The sequence below is a fragment of the Embiotoca jacksoni genome, unplaced genomic scaffold, assembly GCF_022577435.1.
Source record: "Embiotoca jacksoni isolate LCO1_2020_lvr unplaced genomic scaffold, fEmbJac1.0.p SCAF_2, whole genome shotgun sequence".
NCBI classification, from domain to species: Eukaryota; Metazoa; Chordata; class Actinopteri; family Embiotocidae; genus Embiotoca; species Embiotoca jacksoni.
This window is the reverse complement of record NW_027185340.1, coordinates 18,089,001-18,112,091: the sequence shown is the minus strand read 5'-3', so window position 1 is coordinate 18,112,091 and position 23,091 is coordinate 18,089,001. Positions and strand designations below refer to the sequence as shown.

Below are 23,091 nucleotides of genomic sequence, written 5' to 3'. Positions count from 1 at the left end.
GCATGTGTTAGCTGGAAGCAGCATCAGAAAAGATAAGGCCTTGCTAAAATTTTGGCTGCAGAAAAAGCGAGATTAATTATACGAACAAGATTCCGTGGATGAAAGGCCGACGTTTTTCCTCATTGGGTCATGGTCCGCTGCGTCAAAACAGGCATTTCTGACAGAGGTTTCTAAGTGACGGACGCGCAACGAGTCCAGTCGGGAAGTGAGTTATTCAGTAAAAAGGGGGCTTTCTTTCAGCACAATGCGAGTCTGTGTTGCCCGTTAGCCAACGGCCGCGGTGTCCAGTCAAATGTTCCCCAACAGACACGTCTCACATTGAGCCCGTCCAGTGAAAAGTGGAAACGTCTGCTCGTAGATGGTGAATCATGGCCACCGTTTAACCTCGATGAGTTCAGCAAACGGGTTGAAATGCTTCTGCTGGGAAGTGGCCAAAAGAGACAAGAGCTCATGAGCTAATCATCATCTAGCAACTGGCAGCCATCGCACATCCAGCATCCTCGCTGCCTTTCAGTTGTTTACGGCACATTGTGGAAAGTTAGTACATTTCAAACAGAAGAACAACAAATCCAAAACGCTGACCTGGTAATTTGCAGTCTGCTCGCTTTAAAATGATATCCACACGAATGACATCAAATACTGGCATTTTGGTAAACAACATTAAAGTGAATCCACATGGCTTTGCTTAAAGAAACAGGATCCTGCAGAATAACTTTGCAATTGCTGTGTTGTTTAGATATTTTTCGCTCAGGATTCACTTAATCAGCCGTACCAGCTCCGCAATAACAAATACGTCAGGTTTACACAGCTTGAACTGTGTTGTACAATATGTCATGTCTTTATTTACCTGAGCTACATTAGTGCGCTAACTACAGGCTGCGAGCTCCCCTGAGATCCATTTAATCTCATACCCCGTTTTGTTTATGAGCCTTCCGCTGATGTGGCCTGGTGTCTGGGGGGGGCGTGGGCTTTAAATAAGGGATCATTTCATCATAATTTTATATCAGCAGTATTCAGAGTGGAAGGGGAAGCAAAGAACTGGCAAGATTGCAGACCGGAGAGGAAAAGGATGAGAAAAGAGGAAGAGGCAGGGACAGAAGATGAAACTCTGTAAAGCTGGAAAGGGTGTGGAAGAAGTGGCAATGAGGGAAGCCCAGAGGATTGTTTGAAGCCAGTAGTCAATGGCAAACACCTCCCTGTGCATCGCAATGGTCCAACTCAAGCACAGGAAGTTGTGTCAAAGTGGAAATTCCTCTGGAACGTGTTTCATATCTGGCTGTTGTCGTTTTGTGTTTTCATGGTCAAAAGATACAACAGACGCGAGATCAAAACATTGTGTTTTGTAGGAAATTTGAACTGCAAATGTCTTTTTGTGCATCTAACAGTGAAGTTATTAAGTAAAAGTAAAGGAAATGTGCACTGATATAGATGTTTTCTTGAACGGACACACTAGCAGTTTATTTCTGGTTGGAGTCTGTCTTTTGAGATTTCTGCAGCTCACACAGCTGTTGATGACTTATTGGATGAAGTATGCCGCAGTTACTGATAGAGGGGAGGAGTCTCAGCACAGAAACGGACGCATGTCTGCCAAGAAATAATCCACAGTTTGGCACCGGTGACGCTGCATGAAGTTTTTCATTTGTTGATGCAATTTTTGGTGTTCTGCCATCATGTCACATGTCATGGGTGGGAATATTGCCCTCATGCTGATCTCATTAGAAAAAAAACAGCTCACTGTGAGAGTGTGCACAGTTACATTGATTTCCTTCAAAACTTGAGACGGTAAATAATCTGGTATTTAGAAGCACACTAGACTCAATTGACTGTATTTCGGCTATTTATACACATATATAATTTTAAAAAAATGAAAAATGCTTTTGGCAAGACATTTATGTGCCAGCAATACACTTGATTCACATTCAGCTACCTTCCATCGTGACTGGTTAAGACCATGTCCACCTTTAACCCCAATGTATTTATGGCAGTAAATTCAACTAAATTCAAAGCTTTTAAGTGATAAACTGAAGATAAGTGAAGTCTTACACAGTTCTTGTCAACTGTCGACCCAATTGTTTCGGATAATTGTACTTTGGGCTTTAAACTCTCATTTACTTTTATATTTGTTTGTAAAGATTCAAGAAAACGTTCTTATTTCTCATAACTTGGATCTTATTTTAGAGCTTCAAACTAGGGTTATTTGTGTAACCAACATCAACGCCAAATAAGTAAAACAATGTTTTTTCAGTGAGAAATGACATTTTAAACGTGTATCATATGTGTGTGAATCTGCAATGAAATGATAGAAGAAGGCTCAAATTTAACCATGATAGAGCAAGTGGTCTGAGTGACAGCTGCAGGGCAAAGCAGAAACGACCAAGACGTGAGCAAAACCACACACAAAAAAAGAAAAAAGATGTGAAGTCAGAGGTAAGACTGAGCGGTACACTGTGTATGTGAAGGAGAAAGCGCATCATGTTTTAACTCATGTTAACCAATGCTTTAAAGAGGCTCAGGTGTAATCTTTGCCTCCATTCAAACACATGCTGATGAAAGAATATCTGAATAGTCAGCATCTCTGCCTCTACAAACCCCTCCGCCGCTCGCCTGCGACTCAAGCTGACACTTCAAACATATGGAAAGCTCCACCCTGCATGTTGATGCGATTGGTTGTTTTGGTATGTGACATATGAAACCCTGGCTGTCGGGATCCGTGTTTTTGAGACTGTCATAATTATTCTGCAGTTCTTAACTGCCATTTATCTGCTTATTGCTCTCGTGATACATTTTGCAGCATATGAAAAAAAAAAAAACATGGATATATTATGTGGTGTTAAGTTTACAAACTTGATCTTCACTGGAGGGGAGCTTTAAGTTAAAACATCAGCTTCTTACTTTTGTTATTGTATGCGAAGTCTCTTGTTGTAGCTGAATTGTGGAGAGTTTGAGCCTGATGGAAGTTCATGATACCGAAAGGTTTAAAAAAATATATCTTACATTATCCTAATAATATTATGTCAGCACAGTCAAACCCAGGCACTCAAGCTCTACTGAGTTTAACCGATACAACCTTTTCAAGATAAAACCTTGGGGCCACTCCTTTGCCGGTGACCCTTCTAAACTGCCTTAGACCCCTCCTCTGACCTCATACCCTCTTTGTCTTTGTCCCGCATTCACCCTAAAAATTCAGGCCGCAGTAAACTTCAAGGGTTTCGTTTAGCAATAAAGAGAAAGTGATAAATTCTGTGACCCCTCCGGGGTTTCTACCCACGATGAGCCTATCAGAGACGGGGCCTCAGCGTCGACCCCTCATCTCAGAGTCTTCTCTGGGCTCTCTTATCTTTAACACTGGCCGCTGCCCCGTGCAGCCATTGCATCGTTCATCTGTAAAAAAAGAAGTCACCTACGACTAACAGCAGTCCCAAATGCAGAGATGCTAACCCTCTGTTTTTACTGAGGTAAGAATAGATAACACCAGGAAGTGCTAGCAGAACACTCGATGTAGTCCACCTGGAATTAAGTCACTGTTTCCATGTCAGAGATGATACTGGAGCTGTTTTTTTTTTGGCCTAAACATCTGCTCGGACACTGTTTTCTTCACAGGTTCAGTCTCCAAACAAACCTCTCCGTAACATTGGCGTTGTGTTCTGTTTCTTTTTTCCGTAGGACTGGAAATCTTTTGCAAAACTGCGTTTCTGTTAATACAATCATGTTTCAAAGGAGGGTCCTCCAGCAGTGTTTTTGGATGGATTGTGATGAGATTTCCTGCCTTGAAGAAGTTTGGAGCGCTGTGGCTTCAAGCCCAACATTCACTCCAATAACTACCTCCATTTATTCCTTAAATTCTCCAAAACCTTTGATTTAAGAAGTATATGCATTGCTTAAAGGACATTTTGTAGCTTGTTTAAGGGGAGCTGGTGCCACAGTGAACGTAAATAATGTTGTCTCTTTGTTGGAATTTGAACAGTATAAAGGCATTGTGGGTAAAAACACAAGCTAAATGGCAAGATTTTGACCTCGCGGAGTTTAAAATGTTAATATTTATGGCCGGACGTTCTTTGCCTGTTGGACTGCAAATACTGTACGATACACGCTGCTGCTGTCGCCAAACAGCTGCATTATTTCTCAGAGAGCTTTTAAAACAACAAAATGGAGACAGAAAAAAAAAAAAAAAGCAAGGAGGGAAGAAATCAAGAGAGAAACAGACTTGAAAGAACAAGAAAGCAGAAAAAGGGAAAAAGAACAACACAGGAGTGTGGAGGGAAAGTCTGGAAAGATACAACGTGTTTTGATAGGGATAACGAGAGAGAAAGGGAGATTGGAGAGCTTGACGAGGATATGAGAAAACACAGGCTAATGCGAAAGAAAAAGTGGGATTTAAAAAAAACAAAAAAGAAGAAGAAGAAAAAAAAAGGAGCCTCCGGCAGCCATTTGGTTCAAGGAGAGGATGCAGCGTCCTTAAAACCGCTGTAGCGCTGAGGTCAGACAAAATGTGGAGGCCATAAATCTCTCTTTGCCTTTGGGTTTGCTCTTTGCCACAAATACAGGATGCCTCATAAAACAGCTCTTTACCACCTGAAGAATGATAATGGCCGAGCACGTGTGTTCCGTCACAAATCGGCATGCAAACTGGTAGAAATGTTTCAAAGATGAAAAAAGCGTTTGTTACTTTTCAAATCATGACCAAATGTTGTTGCACTCAAAGACTTTTTGTAAACTAGATTGTGTTGCTTTTGTTGGAGTGAAACTTTGCATGTGACAATCAATTCAGGACATTTGAAAGGGGAAACAAATGCTTGTTAATGCAACCACCTACTTTTTCTGCCAGCACCAGCAGTCTGTTATTGAAAACATTAACGCATCCCTGATGTGAGCAACAGACAGCGAGCGTAAAAGTTCTGAACATTGATTTTAAAGATTTTAACTGTTGGTCAACTCAAAACTTGACACATAGTCCCATCAAAACATGCAGATGATTTCACATTAACTTATGGGGATCTTACACCTGGTGTACAAGCACGTATGCCGGTTTCAACCAATGCAGTTGTCATTTTCCCTTCCAGCCAACATGTTGTTTAAATAGTAAAGGTACTTGTGTTGGCCTCAAAATAATGTGTGATCAGGTGCATTGTGGGAGCGCTGCTTTCTTAAGGCAGCTGAAAGCGATTGACAAACAAAAACCTGCTCTTCACTTAATGTCACATTATTTCACTGTCATTTTGAGGGCACATTATTAGGACAGTAATATGTGCCCACACAGGCGTGTGCATTATGTACAAACACAGGCACATGCAGCAGTCGTGTACAAACATGCAAATTATTGAAAATAAAAAGATTACAATGTGAAAGATTAATATTGTGAACATCAATCAGCTCCACCTGCACATGACCAGATCTCTTTCATCTGCGGAGAGTTATTTTTTTGTTAACTATAATAGTAATTTGCCAAAGTGCCACCCCCACTGGCATTTAAAGGGAATGGGAGATGACACTCCAATTGAAAAGCACTATTAATTAAGAGACTAACTAAAACCCCTTTAAACCATGCGTCTTACTTTGTACTTTGATTATGTGCCGTTAAACTAGCAAAAGTATATTTTGACATGCCCTGTTTTTACATCTGATTAATCTACAGAACACGATCAGTATATCGGAAGAAAATACGTCCACAGGTACCAATTTGTTAAAAACCTGCGGAAAATCTGCAAAAGAAAACCTGAGTTCATGTTTGTTTCCATCCACTTCTGTTCTGTGAACATGAGAATCGGTCTGGTTGAGATAAACTGCTGCTGGGTGTGTAATCTTCTCGTCAGATGTCATTAAAGCGTCGCAGTGAAGTTTCCTCATCACTTCACACAGAGCCGACGTTTTCATCTGCTTGATTTCGGTCTCCGCAGTGGACATCGTGCTTCACGAGCATCATGATTTATCGGTTGAGTCTGTTTACGCTGGACTCCGTCTCATTTTATTTTTATCTCGACGTCACGTTTTTCTGCTTTTCTGTCAAATGTAAAAACCTTTTCTGCTACAATTAAATATTTTCTTAAAATGTCTTGTATTTCCACTCAGAAGCTTTAAGATCTTTTCTGTCATTTGTGTGACTGATCCTTTAACATATTGCGCCACACAGGCTGACATCAAGCAATAATAATTACAGTTATTGTGTCATACATAATAATATATCAGTCAGAGGGACCAAACAAGAACTTTAATAGTTATATTTTGCTTCTGTACTTTTACTTACAATCTTTCATGCGTGACTTTTACTTGTAATAAAGTATTTTTACGTTGCTGTATTGGTATTTTTTAAGTCCAGGATCTGAAAACTTTTCCACCACAGAGCAGATGTGGATTGAGAGAACAAACCCAATAATGCTTGTATCATTCACTAAAGTTACAAATCTACAGAATCATGCTGTAAATTTCAGATGTTACATTTCATAGATATTTGATTTTTTTAAAGACAAAGTCCTGAATCGTCTTCCTTCATTGAATATCTCTGTGTTTTAATCAGTCAGAGAGAGCACATTGAGCTGGAAACATCTTTCCTCTGAGTTCCTCTGTGTTCAGAACGCACGGTTTATTCCTCCACATCTGGCTGTGTGCTTAGTTGATGTAAAACATCGGGCCGCCCTGAGGCCTTGTATAAGTTAACGGTCTGCTCCAGTAAACTGGAATGTTTGACGTCACCTATTTTTCCTTTGCTGCATAGCTACTTTTACGAGGACCAGCTGAACATCGTGTGGTTTATTTATATCAACACATTTGAAAAGTTTGGTGGAACAACAAATATGGCGACGAGATAAAGATATGCTCCTTTCATATTATTCGTTAGCACTGATAATGTACGTGGAGTGAGTTATGAGTTGCGCTAACAGGTGTTTTATGTGTTTGGTCATAAGTTGATGACCAGGACGTCTACACTGACTGATACAGCGGTTTAAGGTACATTATTGTCTGTTTGGTGCACATCAACTTAAGGCAGGTGCTGCAGCTCATTGCTGGGACTTTTGTTTCCAGTGTGTCAGTACGTTTTGTTTAGTTTGATCGATGTGCGACTGGAACCATCCTGAGAGGATATAAAAACCACATGTTGGACCGTGAAGCAGGACTCTGCAGCAGATTTATTGTCAAATCAAACAGCTCCATCTGGAAAAATCAAAGAGTCATTTTTACACTTTGTTGTGCAATTTGAACATTTCAGTCCTTAACATAAAAAAAATACGCAAACACAACCTAAAACATCCAACAAAAGGAAACCAAAAGTTACAGCATGCTAATTACTCTATGGGGTTGTCTGGCAGATTGCTATTAAAGTAAGTGGTCAGCACTTTTATAGCACTTTATCAACTTGGTACTCTTAAAGTGCTTTACAATTTGCCTCCAATTCACCCACTAACCCATTCACCACCAATGGCGGCAGAGCTGTCATTCAAGGTGCCCGCCTGCCACCACTAGCAGCTCGGGGTCAGGTGTCTTGCCCGAGGACACTTTAGCATGTGGACAGGAGGACGCGTGAGAATCGAACTGCCAACCGTGCGATGGTTCCACCATCTGACTCACAGCTGCCCAGCAGAAGTGGCAGGAAAGATCTCTTCTCTGCAGAGGACACGGATCTGCTCGTGCGCAGCCTGATCAGATTGACGTCCTCTATAATCATTTTATAAAAAAAAAAAAACTTTCACACTAGATTCTGTATTTTTTAACATTTGCATGTTTGTGCACTGCTGGATGTCCCCGTGTACAACAAGGAGAGATGAGTAGTGCACTCACCTGTGTGGGTGCATATGACTAATTAAAATAGCAGTAAAATCCTGCACCATTGACTTAAGAGCAGGATTTTCTTGGTAACTTATTTTCAGCTGCCTCGAGAGAGCAACGCAACAGCAATGTATCGTCACTGTTTGAACAACGTGGGCGCCGGAAGGGAAAATGACGACTTCATAGGTCTGAAACTAGCAAATATACTCGCGTTGCATTTGGTGCTGCTTTGCACCAAGTGCAAGACAGATCTGGAACGTAAAGACGAGTCGTACCGTCTAAAGATCAGAGCTTCTATTCCAACGCTGTCCTCATGAATTGCTGTAAATGATACGTATGCTGTAAACTCTTATGTGCAATCAGACATGTGCAACATATTTACTGCAGAGAAAACAGATCAAAGGTAGAGAAGTTACGTGGTCACAGAGAAACCTGAAGATAATCAGACTTACAGCCAAAGTGTGTAAACCAAAGACAGAACGGAGGAAAAGACAAAACACGCTCTGGGTTGAATCAGTGTGTGGACTTTGTCGACTCAGCAGCACAACGTTCTCCACGTGCAGCGCAGAACGCGTTTAGTGCCCGAATAGAAAAAGGATCGCCCTCGTCTTGAACTTTGACCCCGACCTGAAAGTGAGAGCCTCGCGGGGGGGGTCGGGCCGAAGACGCCCGTAGTGTTTGTGGTAACTTACAACACAACAGATTGTGTTTCCTGGATCCGTGATCACAGCAAATGATCCGTTTCAGAGACGCCGTCTGTCGCGCAACACACGCACATCACCGCGACGACCAGAAGCCGTACGCTGAGGTTGGTTTCTGGCTAAAACAAGTTTGTGTTTTTTTGCCCGCGATCAAATTTCGCATGTTGCTCTGTGACTGCTAGCATTCTAGCTATTTTTTTCCCGTTCTCGTCGTAACCGCGCACCCGTCTTGTTTCCTGATTCGTGAGTTGCGCGTGCAATTTTTCTTCCACACTTCATAACGAGTACCCGCCGTATATGTAATCTTCCATGAAGGCACAAAGACACAGAGCCGCGTTTAATTAGAACTGTGACGACTGACGATCTCTTTTTTCGGTAACTGCTGTTACTGCATTTCATAACATAAATACGCAGCCGCATGCGTGCTCCATCTTCCTTTTGTCATGTCCCCCTTTCACAGATCATTTAAATGACCTCAGAAATGGTTGATTTGTACTTAATATATCTCATATAACTCTTAAATGCAGCTCTACGTCGCAATGACTAGTTCTCCTCTGAAATACAAGACGGAGATGAATCCAATCCAAAGCAACAGAAGGAAAAATCAGGCAGCACGAGAGGTAAAAGGCAGAAGGGGGGAGGGAGGGGGGGAGGGGGTGATGTGACCACCAGTGCTGCACATGGGAAGGGAACAGCGCTCATAACTGCGGTTGCCTCTTTAAAAGGAAGACCCGTCGGAGACGGGGGCCTGTTGATGGAAAAGCCGAGACGTGTAATCAGCGAGCTACTTATTCATCTCAACTTTCCTGGCCCGAGCTTCCAAACCCGTCCCTCCAGACGCACAGCATTGTTTGCAGAAGGTGAAGGGAGCATGTTCCAACTGGAGCGTCCTTTTAGATTCACACAGAGAATCCTTCCAGAGTACTAAACAGGAACGATGCTTTCTCTGTGGGGTGTAAAAACAGACAGGTCGACACGTTGTTTTTCAGCCCGAGCCTCGGGCCGATCTGATTTTCGCAGAACAGCTGTTGTTACGGACATCGTTGTCGGTGGACCGGTCGCCGTTTTGAGCGGAGGGCTCCTTCACAGAGGGAAGATTTACGTTCGGCCGTGACGCCGAGGCGCTTCGGAGAGCTGCAGCTGCTGCAGAGGATCCACCCCTCAGCAGCTGTAACTCATCTGCGTCTGGACGAGGAATCGGCCCGAGCTCCTCGCCGTATTAAAGCGTGTCAGCTGGGGTAGCTTGTCCCGAAAAAAAAAAAAAAAAAAATTTAAAACAGGATTTTATAAACCTAAAACCGAGCGGGTACTATCTTTCTGAAAAAAATTCGATTAGAGAGCGGTCGTCGGTTGAGGGCCAGCACTCGTCTGTTTTTCTAAAGGAAATGAAAGATCCAGTTTAAAATGACTCATTGTTTCCATAAGGTCATTTTCTAACCCCTCGACTTCTGGCTGCCGCAGCTTCTCCCCGAACGCAGCACGTTGGGAGTATTTCCATATTAGCCCAGGAAAATCCATAAACTGACTCAAGTCTGCCAGCTCCATCACAAAAAGTCATTCTCCCAGGTTTTTTCACTTCGCGGTCAGCGTGTGTGCCGTGACTTGACTGAGAGGATGTCGGGTTCTTTGTTATCTGGCCGCTAAATAATAGCTGAATAGGAGACAGGTGAGTCATGTCGAAGAGCTGCAGATCGCGTGTTTTAAACCAGCAGAGGAAATTGTCTGGCGTTTTAGCTGACTCGTGGAAAATCCAGATCGAGACGGGAGGAAGGGGGAGTGCTCCTTTTTCACCGTGGTCACGATCAAACTGGGTTTTTATGGCGTCTGTGGAAAAGTGTGGAACCTGAAAGGAATTAGCCGAAGAGGAGGAGGAGGAGGAGGAGGAGGAGGGGAAAAAAAAAATGAATGTCCCTATTCTCCTCCTCCTCCACCTCTTCTTCTTCTTCTTCTTCTTCTTCTTCTTCTTCTTCTTCTTCTTCTTCTTCTTCTTCTTCTTCTTCTTCAAGGCTTGCGGTGGGGTTGTTTAAGACCACTCTAAAAGCTACACTTCTCTTCCATTAAATTTTAAACTCTCCCAACACGCAGTGTTTGAAAGCTCTCAAACCTCAACAGAAAAAAAAAAAAAATCCCTCTCCGGGTCTGTGGCCAACAGCTCAGCCAGACGCACTCAGTGTGACGTTTTTATGCCTCAGCGCTGAAAAAGGCAAAAATTATGTTCCAATATCCATACTTCCATACTATTTAGTAAGCCAGAAAAATATTTTGGATGTCCCAATACAGAAACGTAGTATGCCAAAAGAACCAGGATGTCCAACTACATCCGGTGGTATTTTGCAGTCCGCAGGCGAGCACGCTTCTCTGGCTGATCGGACCCACAATCCTTTGCGAAGCGGAAAGATGCGTCACATGGACTGAGCCGCAGGGAGAGTTGGTGGCACTAATGCTCCGCCCACAAAAGGAAGAAGGAAAAGAGGCAATAAAAATCAAGCGCACTCGTTCCAAATGGCATCTTTTTTCTTTTTACTTCAAAACGTCGCGCTACGGAACGCAACGGATATGACAAAGAGGGTCAAAGCGCAAGATGCATTTTTTTTTATCATGAAATAGTATTTCCCAGTAGTATGCATACTACATGCCACAGTGCATACTTTTTTTAAAGGTAGCTGCAGTACGTACTAAAAGTAAAAAAGAAATAATATGCGATTCAGAACGCGGGGACGGTTTACCTCCCATACAGACAACATGTACCCGAATGAGAGTCAAACAGGAGCTTGTTTGAGGCAGAGGAAACAATAAAAGGACGTATTAACAACAAACCCGGCAGAGTTTGTTCTTATGACAACAACAACAAAAAAGAAGAGACAGATTTTTTTTTTAGGTTAAACGATGTTTTCATACGAGATATCGAGATTTATTGCTTGAGTGACTCGGAGCAAATGCAGACGAATTTACTCTCGGGTTGCTGCTTCTCATTTTCAGACAGTGGGAAAGTAACTGTCTGTTAAAAGGCAGGACATTTCAAACGCCGAACTATGTCGTGTTTTCAGTGTCGTCAGATACTTTGCGGCCGACCGAACACGGACGGCGGAGAAGACGCGCCCTCAGGATGGGTTCGCTAGCTGCAGTGCTGATTTTTTTTTCTAAATGTACACGGCCGGTTGGGAGAAGGGTGGAGATAAAGAGTCTACAGGTGATGATTGTTGTATGTCAAGAGGTCATGTTACTGTTGGGGCCTTCTGTGTCTGAGTGAACGTGACTTTATTTTTAAACTCCATAGATGTAGGTTACATATAAGGTGTAAAAAAAAAAAAAAAAAAATTCTGACTATTTTAAAAGTTTTATTGGCATTTTGTTCTGTTGTTTTATAACTGCAATAATGCAGAATTTAGATTTCCACTTTCTTAACATCTATCTATAATTACAGCAATCTAAAAATGTTTATATATTCTGCAGTAAATGAGAGTACAGGAAACAAAACTGGGAGGAAAGAGAACAATAATAATGAAATATAAAGGCGGTCGACTGTCTGATTGTCTGATTATAAATCACTGCTACCCATATTTGTGAGATGAAATGTAATTACCTTAAGAGTGTCTGATTACACTGTGCGCTTGTGCAGCATCTGAGCTTCCTGTTTCCTTTCATTAGAGGAACTGTTGTCTTGTTTAGGGCCGGTTATATCCACAGTATATATATTAGCAGGAATACTGAGTTTTTATTTTTAGTGCAACTTTTTCGTGACCCAGTTTAAGGTGTTCTTGGCAGAAAGTTGAGTTAATTCTATGTGTGCCCATTTTTCTTTACTGATCAGACTTTAATCGACATGATTCTCTGCGATGAGTGAGCACGACTCAAGTCTATGAAATGTACATAAAACAGAGCACCTCTACACCACATCATACTTTGTATAATAACCTTTTGCACGTTAGAATAATGTCAACAATTGGTTTGTTTAGTTGTTGTTGTTTTTTGCGAGCTTTGTCTCGTTGCACATCGGTATCTTACTTCCTGTACTTTTGCTGAAACATCTGTATGTAAAGTATAAGAGCTGGTGAAAAGTGGAAATATTCATGTTTGAGTCCGAATACGTGGCCACATTTTTGCTTCTCGTTACGGTCAACTGTAAATGCTGTACTTTCCTGAGACCGAAAACGTAGCTGACACACTCTCCTACTGCCCTCTGCTTCTTCGGTTTTACACAACTGTAACTGTGGATCTGAGCTCTTGTTGCAAAAAGCCTTTTTTTTTTACCCGATTGTTGCAGCTCTTTGACTTTTGCTCGGAGGTTTTTGAAGGTCATCCTTCCATGAAGGGTAGCGAGAGGTAGGGTGAAGTCATCCTCCTCAGGTTTGAGTTCATCTTCTCCTCGTCCCTGGGAATAATAGAAAGACATTTTTTTTTTTTTTTTTTTAAATGTGGTCAATATTTAGGCCTCGTCTCTTCCACTTCCTGCTTTCTGCCTGTGGCCGACCTGACTTACCTGCTGTGAAGCTCAGAGCTGCCACCTGCTGTTTACACCAGGAACAGGTGAAGGTTTTCAGAGCTTCCCTCTCTGCAGACCTGACAGTCCTGGTATCAGATCACAAAACATGTAGGATCCATGTTACAGCGGGCGGGGCGACAGGGGGATGGGGTGGGGTGGGGGGGGGGGGGTGCTCCTTCTGCATTCACCGCTATTGTTTCTGCCCCTGATGTTACAAAAGAAAAAGATAAACTTGACGTATTAGAAATATGTTCAGGGTTGTTGGGATTCTTGGTCTAGTTTGTACATCATTGTATGATCTGTTAGTTGTAAAGTACACATTAAAAAGATTAAAAGTAAAAGTGTCTCATGGGACTTTCGGGAGAAACAGTTGCTTCATAGGTAGCTGCCGGTTTTCTCTTCTGAACATGAGTGTCTGAGCCGCTGCCGCTGGAGGAAATGATCTAATGTCTCACCGCTGGAGACGTTTTTCCAGACGTTTTTTTTTCTTTCTTTTTTTTTTTTCTTTCTCTCGGAGTGTGTGCAGAATATGCTGGAAACCTTTGTTTCACATGAAGAACACGTTTGTGCAATGATGCTGTCTCTGCAGTTTTTTTTGTAGATTTTTCATTTGGATGAACTGGTTCCTCTCACTCAGAGCAGTTGTGAAGATAAACACTCGATTCTGGCTCTGGCATGGTGGTTGGCGCCGTCCAATCACAAGAACACCAGGCTTCTATGATTGTGTTCAGGTTTTGTCAGCAATATTCAGGTTAATACTGTTCCTCCTTTACGTGCAGTGCATTCTGGGATAGGCCTCAGCCGCTGCAACAGAAATAAAGTGGAGTAAAGAGGATGTTTAGGTTCTGGTTTCCTGGTTAAATTCTTTCCTGAAATTCTTGTTTCTTTTCTTGCAAAATTGTTGACACGAGTATTTCAGTTAATTGTGACACCGGCTTCAAACAAAAACAAAAAGGTCAGACGTGTCCTGTCCGTAAATCAGGAAGGTCTCACAGAGATCACGATTGAAAACAGGAGTGTTTACTTGTGTTGTTGTTTTGTTTATTGCATCGAAGTTGACACAAACTGTTCCCCCCCCGCCCCCCGCCCGTGTGCGTTCCCAGGAGATGACATGAGCTGCACGGCCGACGGCCAGGTGTACGCCAACAGGGACATCTGGAAGCCAGAGCCATGTCGGATCTGCGTGTGCGACAACAGCCAGGTCCTCTGCGACGAGATCGAGTGCAACGAGCTGAACAACTGCGAGAAGATGGTGGTCCCGGAGGGCGAGTGCTGCCCGGTCTGTCAGAGCAACCCATCCAGCGGCGGAGGGACGGACAACTTCGGTGAGCAGTCTCTCTCTAGAGATATTTGTCAGGTCTAGGAAGTAGAATCACATGTCAATGCAGGAGAATACATTTGAATTGAATCATCAAACCAACAATTGAACACACTCCAGCCTCGAATGAGGACAAGAAATCATTTCCAAAGGAATATCATTGAAGAAAAAGAAAAAAAAAAGAAAACCGAGCCAAGAGAAACCTTCTTGTTCAGAGCTGGAATAAATGATGACGCAATCCTAATCGTGACAGATATTTTACAACCCCGTTTCCAACAAAACAGTTGGGACGCTGTGTAAAATGAAAATAAAAACAAAATGCAACGATCTGCAAATCACATAAACCCGTATTAAATTGAAAACAGACTAAAGGCAACATATCAAAAGTTGAAAGGCAGAAATGGTGTTTTTGTTTTTTTTAGCTTTACAACTTTTCCAGTCTTTTGTTGACCCCGTCCCAACTTGAGACGTGTTGCTGGCATCAAATTAAAAAAAAGCACATATTTTTCATAATACAATAAAATGTCTCCGTTTCAACATTTGACATATTGTCTTTGGTCTGTTTTCAATTTCATAAAGGTTTGTGGGATTTGCAAATCATTGCATTCTGTTTTTATTTACATTTTAGACAGCATCCCAACTTTTTTGGAAACGGGTTTGTGGTTCTGACAGGTTAATAATAAAATATTCCATTTATCAGTCACAAATTATTTTCCCGAAAGATCCCTGCCAGTATCGGGCTGTTGCACATCAGGACATTTATTCTGATTTATTAACATCAGATTGTGGTAATTGACAAATTTGGCTTTGTTTACCTGCATAATGATGACTTATGAATCTCCTCAGTGTCTTCTCAGGTTTCACTTTCATGATTTATTGACCATTTTTTTAGTCTATTTCTGATTAAGTCAACGTTCCGAACAATAAAATCTCCTTTTTTTTTTTCTTTTCTTTCTTCCATGCAGGTGGGGGCAGAATTTATAAGGTAGGCCCCGGTTTTGTGATGCTGGATTTCACTACTTTCATCATATGTTTGCTGATGTTATCGGCTTCGGGGAGTGTGAGTTTGAAAGTTAATATCTTTGTGTTTACTCAGGGTCAGAAAGGAGAACCCGGGGATGTTCCGCTTGTGAGTGTTTTCTACTTCTAAATCTGTTAAACAAACAATATGAAGTCCAAAATAATGGTTCAGTAAGAAGGATCTAACTGATGATTTCCCTGCAGGTGACTGGTATCCGAGGCCGTCCCGGACCTATGGTGAGTGCCGTAGGCTGTTTGTTTTACCGTGCAGCAGCTTCTCTGAGGCTCCTGCATGTGACAGGGTTACGTGTGCATGTTCATCCACTTCACTTGACACTAGATGGCACAAGAGGACTCCTGCATAGCTTCACCTTAAAAGGACGCGTGCGCGGCAGGATGGTCCTCCGGGCCGTGGTGACATTTGAAGCCACGCGTACACGCTGCTGCGATGGGATTGCAATGTTGTCACTGTCCGATTTTTTTTTGTAATTATTTTTAATTGTTTGTTGTTGTTTTATGTCAACAGGGACCTCCCGGCTCGTCAGGAGAGAGGGGACCTCGTGGACACAAAGGACGGCCTGTAGGTCACATCCACGAGTCCCCACAGACATAAAGCAAACATGCAGATCAAGTGTCAGTAGATTATAAGCATAATTACGCACGGAGGAAATCAAAATGGCAGCGTTATTGATCCTGACGTGACGTCATATCTGACCTCTTCTGTTATCAGAGGCATCGGACATGATTGCACTTTTCTTTTCATTATTTTTGCCGAATTTGTTGGATGCATTAAACCACAGCATGAATCCTCCTCAGCATCCTCTGCTTATGTGCGTTAGACTTCAGCAACATTATTATGGGAGTTTAATCTGTCTGCAGACTGATGCATATCTCATCATGTCTATATAACCCATCTGAAACTCCCTCTTTGCCCTTAAAAATAGCATTTCACATGACATCTTTGATTATCGGGGGTCATGAGAATGACTCTTCAACTCCTTGTTCTGTCAAACCAGCGATAGAAAACAAAACAAAAAGTAGTGCGGCATTAAAACTATTCGGTTCAAGGGCAACAGACTGAAGGTCAAACTGTAATATAATGCGGAGAGTTGATGTATGAAATGCTTCGCAAACCATAACGTAGCAGTGATGAATGAGTGGTGGAGTTACAGTGGAGCTGGGAGACAGCGTTTTGCTGGTGATTTATTAGCACACGACCGGTAGTTCACCGGCTGCATGCACTTTACAGCTCACAGGTCATAAACAAACCGAAAAGAAGCCACGTCGTTTGCAAGCTCTACTGTGAATCTGGGCAACATTTGATTAACTGATTGATTTTCATAAGTTCATGAGCATCAAATCAGAACAAAAACTGGAAACACAAACCTCCCCGGGTGCTTTCACTGCCAGAACAAATCAATGAGTGGATCAGCATCTCTCGCTTTTATTTTGTAGGGACTGCGGGGCTCTGCGGGTTATGATGGAGAGCCCGGTGTGCCAGGTCAACCCGGTGAGCCGGGACCTCCCGGACATCCGACGCACCCAGGGGTGAGTTTTGCCGTCGGCCTTGTCGTCACGTCGGCGTGAACGCAGTCACGTGCTCACGGGCGCGGAGAGAGCGAACGACAAATGATCTGAGAGGATGTGGAGAATTATTGTAACGCTACACTTTAAGCATCTCTGACATGACGTAGGCGACTACTGTTGTTCCTATACAAAAGCATTGTGATTAAACGGATTTAACCTGAAGTGTTTTACCTGCAGGGCCTGGGATCGCAGATGGCTGAAGGGTTTGATTCCAAATCAGGACCCCAGGGCATGATGACCGGCTCGAGGGTGAGAGGATGTCAGCCAAACACTAACACTAATTAGGAGTTAAAGAAATACAAAAATGTACTTGATATATATATTTTCCATATTCCAGCTCCTTGCATCTTTATTTTACTCCTCCCTGTCTGAACACACACCCACGCTTACTGGGTTTACTCTGAAAATGAAAGGTGCTAATTGGACCCAAAACTGGATCTTTCTGGTGATAACAAAGAAGAAGATGCTTTTAAGAAGAGAATAATATTTTCAATGATAATTCTCATAACTAACGATTTATTCAGTATTTTAAATACAATTGTTACTGGTAGGTTATAGGAACAGTAGTAAAAGTAGGGGTAAGGCATTTAAATAAACTAAGAAATAGTAAAGACATGGTCGAGATTTATTTAGCCTTTTAAAATCAAATATTATATTATAAAATGAAATAATAATGTGGGTCGTTACAAATGCTCCCAGTCTTTTTCAGACTTTAGAACGTTCATTCCAGAGCTACAAAATAAATATTTTTAGACAGTCTGAATCTCCAAGGACATGTAAATTATACCTGATGTGTAAAATAGGTGGAATTGTCCTTTAATCATGGATATTACACTGCATTATGTTCTTCTAGAAATAACTTCCTGAAATTTGGGGGCTTCGCACCCCCAAATAGACAGACAAGACTTTTTAAATCAGTGTCTGTGAACATCGTTAGAAAAGGTGAAAACACTGACAATCAAACTAACTGATGAGCACTTATAAAATATGCCCCGTGACACAAGGTGCTGGTTTCAGATTAGGATTAGTTTACATTTACTTTAATAATAAAGCTTGATTAACAGATAACATATAGATAATAACTACCACAAAGACGTAGCTGGTCCTCCCACCTGCAGACATCTGGACCTCTGCAGGACCTCTGCAGGTGTCACGTGATGTTGGCATCAGATCCTCTGAGCTGAGAGATGGAGTTTAGTCGACTTGCTTCACTCATGCTCACCAGGGGCTAAACGGTGAAGACGTTGATGCGCATGTTTGTTTGTTTGTTTGTTTTACGTTAATTGAGTAACAACACAGAAAGTATATGGGCTAAAACAAATAAATGCAACGAATTGATGTACGTACATCTTAATTAAGTAAGTCAAAATATTACAAACTAACTTAAATCATCTGGAAATGTAGTTTACGTTATGGTTTTTTTTAAGAGATGTGAGATCTTTAGGGCTTTTTTGTTTTTAAATACTCGACAAACAAGCTTCACATGAAAAGTTTTTGGTAACTTTTACGACATTTTATGGTAAATAAGTCACATTTAATCTTTACTAAAGTAGACTTTTAGAGAATGTGCCTGTAGTCTAGTCAAATTGCAGTAAAGTTATAAGACAATTGTTTCAATAGAAAATGTTGGTGCGCGTGAACGTTGGTAAGGTTTGATAGCTTTTTACACATGCATTCATGGAGTTTCTCTTTTACAGATTAAGTCACCAAACGAAACGTCTGCTGAGAGTCTCAGAGACTTCATTATTGTCCAAATTTCTGCTTTACACTCCGAGAGCACATTAATGATCTCGATAAGTTTAAATTCGTATTATTTAAGGTGGTGTTTTGTGTGTTTTAGGGAGAGGGCGGAACAAGAGGGCCTCCCGGGCCGAATGGCTCACCTGTAAGTCCACCACATCTTTACTGTAAACACCAGTAATACTTGAATGGCACTTTATTATTCTGCTGTGCTCTCTGTTTGTGTTTTGAATGTTTTATCCCTCCTTTACAGGGTCAAGCCGGACCACAGGGGTCTCCAGGAGATGTCGGCGATCCAGGACATATGGTATAACATCATACTTCATACCTGCTGCGTTTACACAGCAGGAATTCATTTTAATTTCACAATGATGGATAGTTGCCGGATGTTTACAATCTGACTGTTTTTGTCAGGGTCCACCTGGGCAGAGAGGACCTGAGGGCCCTATGGGGAAACCTGGCGAAGATGTAAGTCATATTTTCTGTCTTGACCAGCAGAACTTTAGAGAGAGAAAAATGATATTTAATCTTGCTTAACCCTTTAAAAACGTACCTATTTTTTTTAGGCTTCTGCTCGAAAATTGCAAAAAGAGTACATCTCTGCAACCACAATAAAAAAATAATAAAACAAAATATTTTTAATAATAAAGGGAACACTTGTGAGATTTGTTCAGATGTGTAAATATCAGTATATATGTCCATATTTTAATAACAGTTTAGTCCCTGGGCCCCAATTGGGGGCCTCTAGGGCTTAAAGGGTTAAGGAAGCAGGCACTCTTATATTACTGTCACACTGTTCTGTGTGTCCGCTAAGACTGTAATCAGTAGGACATTAAAAGGAAAAAAGGCTTCAGGCTTGAGCAGGTGTGTATAAAAAGTATTCATGAACTTGTATTTCCCACATTTAGAGAGGCCTGGCTGCAGTCAGAACACTCTGAAGTGGAAAATCCTGGAGCTTCTCGATAATTACATACTTTAACTGCTCTGTCAGAGTGTTGTTTTAACTACAGTATGTGTGTCTGATACAAAATCCAAAACGATATATGAGGTCAGTGTTCGTATCAAACAGAGAATGTGATGCAAAGCTGCTGGACTAACACAAAACCCAAGAAAAATAAATCTAACAAATAATCCTGTGGCGTTTATTTCACTTTCACAGCAAAACGTTTTGCAGATAGATAAGTGTGTAATGTGTAAATGCCATGTCATCACACAGGGAGAAGCAGGCAAAGCAGGAAATTCTGGAGAAGCTGGATTTTCCGGATCGGCTGTAAGCTCCTCGAACTCTCTAACTAACAAAGATGGATTCTCCTGTGTCTTGTTTTTTCAATCTTGAGTAGACATAAACTGACGATGCTCATCCGTGTTACATATTTTAGGGGCCTAGAGGATTTCCTGGAACACCCGGACCTCCGGGCCTGAAGGGCCACAGAGTGAGTGTTGAATTGTCTGAAACGTTTGTAAAATGGTGCCACAGTTAGCTGCTAAAAAGATAAGATTAGATAAACTAAGATAAAATAAGTTAAGTTAAGATGAGTTGAGCTAAGATAAGTTAAGTAAAGTTAAGATATCATATGATTTTGAAATTGAAAGTCATAAAACAAAACTTTCTTCTACAGTACTTGACGCAGCAGCAGAAAGATTAAAATATACATGAAAACAACACTACGAATATTGTAAAAACAACAACAACAACAACAAATGCAAAACATGTAAAATGTTGTTGCAGAAAAATAGCTATGATAAAAAATAATTTACATAATTATGCTGGTTTTCCTCTGCTGTCACTCCTTTTCTCCTACAAATCACTCAGCTCAGCTCTGCGGCATTAAAACAGCAGCGTTTATTACCCGTTTATTTCTCTCTCTTGCTAACAGGGCCATGGTGGACCACTCGGCCAGAAAGGTGAAACCGGAGCTGTTGGTTCAAAGGTATACATTTAGCAAAACAGTCCACATCTCATTTTCAATCTGTCAGTTTATTCGATAACTCAAAAAAACACACACAAAAAAATCCCTGTTAAGCATCTCATGTATATTGCTAGTTTACTGTCCTAATAAGTTTTCTGTGTTTTTCAGGGTGCTACGGGGCCCTCCGGTCCAATGGGAGCACCTGGAGCCATGGTGAGTTAAGTTGTGGCCAAATTTTCGAATAATTATGTTACGGTCAGCGAACAGCTCAGTGAAAGTGTGACACTCCTAAAGTGCCTGGAGCAAACCCATGCAGATTATTCAGTTCCTTATGCTAATGAGCAGACATGAATTTCTTCCCTTCTTTTTGGTCTTATCTTGAATTAGCTACAGCTGCATGCAGCGTGCTATAAATAATGCCCTGAACGTGCTAACTTGTACCAGAGGAGAGCTGTAATTCATCACTGTCTGTGGATAACAGGGTCCTGCAGGGATGCCGGGGGAGAGAGGACGCTCTGGACCCAGTGGCATCGCAGTAAGGACACTAACACTGTGCAAACATCTGCCGCCCCAATCAATTTCTGTTTTTTTTTTTAATTTTTTTTTTTTACTTATGTCCAAAATGTGAAAGTGATGATTATCTACATTTCACTAATATGAGTATTCTTTGGTTGAAAGTTCAGCTCTTTTTCAAGATTTGCACTCATAAACTGTCGTTACTTTGTGATTTATGAACTGAAATGATCAGTGTTTGTCTCTCAGGGTAAACGTGGTCCTCCTGGTAACATCGGGAAACATGGTCCGATGGTGAGTCAGCATTTACTGAGCTTTACTTTTGGGGATTCACTGTACAGTTCAGGGACTAACGTGGCATTTTTCAACATAGATACTCATGCCAGGGTAAATCTGAGTGGAATAGACATTGGTATAAATCATCACCTGATTAAAATATGCTAATTCAAATCATCTCCATCTAAGTGACTTCTGTTTTTTATCAGTTAAACGCATATGATCTACTGTATTTGGTAAAATATGTACATTGTTAATAACCTTACAGTCACACACAGAGAAGCATTGATGCTGGCGTGGTAGCTGCGCTGTGCTTTACCTGTTTGTACATTTGTCATGTAAATGCACATTTTTGGGGTTGTATTAATACAGTATCATCTTATTATCATTGTATTAGGGCCCCTTGGGTCTCAACGGCCCCCCTGGATATCCAGGAACCCCGGGAATGAAGGCAAGTCCAGTTTTTATCTTTTTATATTCTCACATTTGAATGTTTTCATTGCTGTCAGAGTCAGATTTGTATCCCATTTCTGTATACTAATTGTACTTGGTGATTGTCTTCCAAAGGGACAACCTGGTCCCACTGGGGTCCGTGGTCCAGAGGGCGCTCAGGGACAGAGAGGAGAGAGCGGTCACCTGGGCAGACCCGGACCAGTTGGCATCAGGGTGAATTCCTTACTTTACTTGTACTTACACATCTCATGCAGCACGTTATAAAGACGTTTCTGACAATGGTATTAACAGGTTAGGAATCTTATTTACCAGTGTGATGATCTAACTGGAGAACTTTTGTGCTCACAGGGACCCATGGGTACAGACGGAGGCCCAGGTACCAAAGGACCAGTGGTATGTACACAGTTATTATAAAGGTTTAATACAAAGTTTCTATTATTCATATGAATGCAGGTCAAACTAACATGGTTGACTCTTTACAGGGTAATCTGGGTGCACAAGGTCAAGGAGGCCATTCTGGACCCTCTGGCCCACCAGGACCTCAGGGAAGCACCGGTCAGCCGGGTATCAAAGGACAGCTGGTAAGTTTTATAATGTTTCAGGAGATGTTTCTTTCTGTTCCAACAGCAGTTTTTCCTCCCCTCTGTTGGAGGTTTTTCTCCCTTAAAGGGGAGTATTTTCCTCCTAGCTTTCTTGGCAATTGTTGACTTGTTGGGTTCCTTAGTTTAACGTTGTAAATTTCTGCTGTAAGTGCCCTGAAATAATATTTGTTGTGATTATGGATATAAATAAAATTGAACTGAAATTGAATTGAATTGAGACTCACAGTTTTATATTTTTGTGTCACAGGGAGATGTTGGTGTCGGAGGATTCAAAGGAGAAGCTGGACCTAAAGGAGAACCTGTAAGATTTAAATTAAAAACTTAAATCAATGCTTTGTTTTTTTCGGAATCATTACAGCAGGAGATTTAACTGAAGAAATGTAACAGTTGAAACATACCTTTTGGCTTCAGTTCTGTCCTCTATGTCTATGACCTCCAGGGCCCGCCAGGCTCCCAGGGAGTGATCGGACCTCAGGGTGAGGAAGGAAAGCGAGGACTTCGTGGAGACCCCGGCTCTCTCGGACCTCAAGGTCCCATCGGTGAAAGAGTGAGTCAGCGTTCTGCCTCAAGCGGTAACATTGATCCATTCAGAGACTTGCACCTTCGGGTCAGCAGTCAGCTCTGTAATGAATTCAGTCTAGAAAAGTAATCACTTTGGGGGTGAAAAAAACAACAACTCAAGGACACAATCAATCGCTTTCAATAAATCAGTGTGAAATTGGAATGGCTC

General features: G+C 41.7%; 1 protein-coding gene across 1 annotated transcript in view; it reads left to right on the top strand.

Annotated features, from left to right (window-relative positions):
• col5a2a (collagen, type V, alpha 2a) overlaps positions 1 to 23,091 on the top strand; it is a 40,666-nt gene that overhangs the window by 6,911 nt on the left and 10,664 nt on the right. The window contains exons 2-23 of the mRNA XM_069154845.1: positions 14,046 to 14,267; positions 15,226 to 15,245; positions 15,357 to 15,389; positions 15,485 to 15,517; positions 15,807 to 15,860; positions 16,736 to 16,828; positions 17,045 to 17,116; positions 18,708 to 18,752; positions 18,861 to 18,914; positions 19,022 to 19,075; positions 19,824 to 19,877; positions 19,987 to 20,040; positions 20,485 to 20,538; positions 20,686 to 20,730; positions 20,999 to 21,052; positions 21,280 to 21,324; positions 21,704 to 21,757; positions 21,874 to 21,972; positions 22,108 to 22,152; positions 22,242 to 22,340; positions 22,609 to 22,662; positions 22,801 to 22,908. Coding sequence (XP_069010946.1) covers positions 14,046 to 14,267; positions 15,226 to 15,245; positions 15,357 to 15,389; positions 15,485 to 15,517; positions 15,807 to 15,860; positions 16,736 to 16,828; positions 17,045 to 17,116; positions 18,708 to 18,752; positions 18,861 to 18,914; positions 19,022 to 19,075; positions 19,824 to 19,877; positions 19,987 to 20,040; positions 20,485 to 20,538; positions 20,686 to 20,730; positions 20,999 to 21,052; positions 21,280 to 21,324; positions 21,704 to 21,757; positions 21,874 to 21,972; positions 22,108 to 22,152; positions 22,242 to 22,340; positions 22,609 to 22,662; positions 22,801 to 22,908 — 1,445 coding nt within the window. The remainder of the gene's footprint in view (positions 1 to 14,045; positions 14,268 to 15,225; positions 15,246 to 15,356; positions 15,390 to 15,484; positions 15,518 to 15,806; positions 15,861 to 16,735; positions 16,829 to 17,044; positions 17,117 to 18,707; positions 18,753 to 18,860; positions 18,915 to 19,021; positions 19,076 to 19,823; positions 19,878 to 19,986; positions 20,041 to 20,484; positions 20,539 to 20,685; positions 20,731 to 20,998; positions 21,053 to 21,279; positions 21,325 to 21,703; positions 21,758 to 21,873; positions 21,973 to 22,107; positions 22,153 to 22,241; positions 22,341 to 22,608; positions 22,663 to 22,800; positions 22,909 to 23,091) is intronic.